The sequence below is a fragment of the Mus pahari genome, chromosome 3, assembly GCF_900095145.1.
Source record: "Mus pahari chromosome 3, PAHARI_EIJ_v1.1, whole genome shotgun sequence".
In the NCBI taxonomy this organism is placed as follows: Eukaryota; Metazoa; Chordata; class Mammalia; order Rodentia; family Muridae; genus Mus; species Mus pahari.
Window position 1 is genome coordinate 22,177,048 of NC_034592.1, and position 3,565 is coordinate 22,180,612.

The window sequence follows — 3,565 nt, forward strand, 5'->3', positions numbered from 1 at the left end:
AAGAAGAAGAAGAAGAAGAAGAAGAAGAAGAAGAAGAAGAAGAAGAAGAAGAAGAAGAAGAAGAAGAAGAAGAAGGAAGAAGAAAGTTGTCTCCTTCCGGCCCTAGTATCAGAGATGGGATCTTATGTCACTTCAGACCTGCTAAATGGAACTATGTTTTAACAAGTTCCCCAGAGACTCCAGCGGTCTCAGTGTTGGCCATGTGGGTGATCACTTGGAGTTATCTTTCAAATGTCCAATATCAGCCCTGCCTCATGGATTCTGATCTTGTTTGTCCGGTGTGGGGATCAAGTACATTGTTCCTCAGTAGCACCTTAAGTCGACTGTAATATACAGCCTGGGGTACAAATCCTTGCTCGGCATGAGAAAATTCACTGCCTTCACCCCTTAGAGGACTAGGATTTTGTGACCATAAGGCTGTAGCTGAGTATCAGTTCTAACCACAGGGAAGGCCCTTTCGCTACCACCTCAGCAGAGGTGAAGGGATGAGGCAGCTTGGGTGACTCAAAGCCTGTGAGGGGCAGCTCCCAGGTTGTCACCTGTATTAGAATACATGAAGTATACCTGTGAAGTGTTTCAACAGTTCAGCTTGCTGCTAAGTCGTTCAGATTCTTTAAATTCTATGTCTGTTTATTAAAAAAAAAAAAAGATTCTGGCTTTGATGTCCATGAAATAAGTTCCTCAAATTGATAGTCTCAGGTTCTGAATGAAATAGCCATACTTGCTGTGAATGCCACACTACGTATAAACCTACTACAGTTAGTTAAACATGTTATCTCATGAGAACATTCCAGTGGCTCTAAGTTGATCGGAAAGCAAGCAAATCATTATTACCCTCAGCAGACACACGAGAGACGATGTGAAGAGAACTGGCCTTGTGTGCCGGGTGCCCGGTAAACAGAGCAGAGAGGCAGGGGCCTGCGCCAGGCTTGTCAGTTAGGGCCCCGTGGGAAACTCAGGGATTGTTTGGCCTTGAGGCTCAAGAGAGGGGATTCTGACTGATCAGTGGGAACAGGGAGGGCTTTCTAGGTAGGAAGGAATATGGAGGCTTTGGGGAAGGGGCAGGAAAATGTAGCAATGTGTGCGGATGACAGTGGAAAGGGTAGTGAACACGAGTGTGTGCAGTCCTGGCCACTAGCTAGGTGCTTTGGACACCCTGGCTTAGCTAGTCCTGAGCGAGCCACTCAAAAGGTTTGTTTCTATATGTTTCTATCCTCATTTGTAGGGATGTTCTGAGAAATTAAAAGACTTAATTAAAAGACTTGCAGATCAAGTAAGGGCAGGCATAGGATTTGAACCCATTTCTCTAAGACTCTAAAGGCACCTGACCCAACCCAGTGCCTGTTGGATGGGAAATGGGTTCAGGCAGGCTGGGCCATGGCATTGAACATGGAGCTGCAGCTGATTGTACGGGGCCTCTAGAGAGCCTATGGGTTGGGTTTTAGCATGTAGGTTGATCCTATCAGTCACTCACTATGGTTCTGCTTTCTTCCCAAAGGTTGGCACATCCTTTTGAAATCCCAGAGGTCTTCAGTATTCCCATGGACCAAGGAGATGCTCGCTATTTACGATGGCTTGAGGAGGGAATGAAGGAGAACTAAGGAGAGAGAACCTTATTGCGCAGGCTTCTGGCTCTAGCCTTTGTTGACTAAAAGCAGGCCTCCTTCTGCCTGCCATTGAGTGTTCCTAACAGCAGACAGGTTCTAGCTGACCTGTGCATGCTGAATGAAGGGCTGAGAATTTCAAGGCTGGAAGTGAAGGCCAACCAGGCCTCCAAGAACTAAGTGGAACCAGTTTCTGAGTGCTGTGTGTTTGCAGATGGCCTGAGGGTACATGGGTAAGGATGAGGGACTGAGAGGAGGCAGCAGTGATGGTGGTTTCTCATCTTCAGGCTCTGGGCTGACCATAAAGTACCTAGGGTGTGATTATTCTGTTTCTTATGATCATATAGGTGTGTAGGAGAGCTACCTTCTAAACCAATTGATATTCAAAATAATGAACAGTCCTGGTAGGATTAGGGGTCAGCAGAATTGATTCTTGATCCTGAATCGTGAAGAGGTGAAGCTAGGAAAGGGGTGCTTGAGCCTAAACAGACTAGGGGGATGTTAGGGCTTTAACACAGACTCATGCGTTGGGAGTAAGTCTTGATTTTTTTTTTTTTTTACTGGATTTAATATACTAGACACAAGTATCCCAGAGCTGTAGGTTCTGAGCCCTGTGAACCTTCTGTGCCAGTGCATTTTTTGGATTTGCTGGGCAGAGTTTCTGGGGTTGACAGAGGAACCCCCGAACTCCTCGAGGAATGTGACCATCATCCACCCACGTTCCAAGTGAAGCTGTCAGAAGTTTGTAAATCACTGTTGTGGTTTTCCCCATTTTATGCATCATCACAAAAAAGTGCATTTCATGGAATTCCAGAAGAGGGGCATATTGAATCACAGTCTAGGCATGGTTTTTCATACCATGCCGAGGCATGAACTACACCAGCATCTTCTACATGGTCCCAGGCATCTCTGAAGAGAAGAGGGAAGGTGGGGGATGCTGAGCCCAAAGCTGTGACAAGGCAGAGGTGAAACAGACCCCATTCCTGAATCTCACATGCTGACTCCACAGTGGGCAGCCCACGGGTGGTTAGAGTTGGGATACAGCAGCTATAGTGTCCTGGTCTCTTCTATGGCGTGGGAGGGGTGGGTTTACATAAGCCAAACAGAACCACACTCAAGTTCTAATTGCTATGCGTCTCCCACCTTGATGTCCCCAAATACCAGATGGTGAAGGGTCCCCAAGGGCACACCTGTGAAAACCCGATCAGCACTGTAGGCCGAGGCCCTTCCAAAGGACTAGAGCATCCCACTGGTGGCTCTGCGGGCTGAGCAGTGGAGGTGTCTGGCCTTAAAATACCAGTTTCTGAGGTATACACAAGTCTTGAAAACCCTACTTAAAACGACCCCAGATGGACCCTGTTGCTTTTTGGAGAAAGCCCAGTGTGTAGGTCTTCCTTCCAGAACGCTGTCCTTTCCATCCCCACCTCAAGTGTCCCTTGTGTGGCAGATGGGTGATCCTACCCTGCACTGTCCCTGCGCTCATGAAGTCCCCTCTACCTTTGAAAAGCCTCTCTCCTGGGCTGGAGGTCAGAGGCCTGTCTGAATCTTGTTGATCTCTTGCCCAAGGCTTGAGAATTACTTCCCAAGTTGACATTTCAGTTTCAAGGATTTAAATAAACAAAGCTTTCTCTACACCATGAATTTACTTTTAGGTTGTCATAGGCAAAATGTCTACTTTTTTTAAATCTAAGAGACTATGATACCTGTGGTTTGTATTGATTTGTATTCTGTGGTATGTATGTCATCAACATGACCTTTCTTGGTGGCCTGTCTTCCTCAATGGGCAGAGAATTGTAGAGAGGGGTGCTTACTAAGCTGTTTAGGAAGCTTCCTGTCTTATTCTTGCTAAGTTTATCCATTATCCCCATTTTGCTGGTGAACTCTAAGACCAGAGGGCATGAGCCGCCTAAGGGGATGTGGGGATGTGGACCAGAGTCAGATTCTAAACCTAGCACCTTCCC

General features: G+C 46.8%; 1 protein-coding gene across 1 annotated transcript in view; it reads left to right on the forward strand.

Annotated features, from left to right (window-relative positions):
- The window catches only part of LOC110317500 (protein CutA homolog), an 18,242-nt gene extending 14,742 nt beyond the window's left edge, over window positions 1-3,500 (forward strand). The window contains exon 6 of the mRNA XM_021191944.2: window positions 1,499-3,500. Within this exon, the coding sequence (XP_021047603.1) occupies window positions 1,499-1,601 (103 nt within the window). The 3' untranslated portion in view covers window positions 1,602-3,500. The remainder of the gene's footprint in view (window positions 1-1,498) is intronic.
- Window positions 3,501-3,565: the final 65 nt, after the last annotated feature.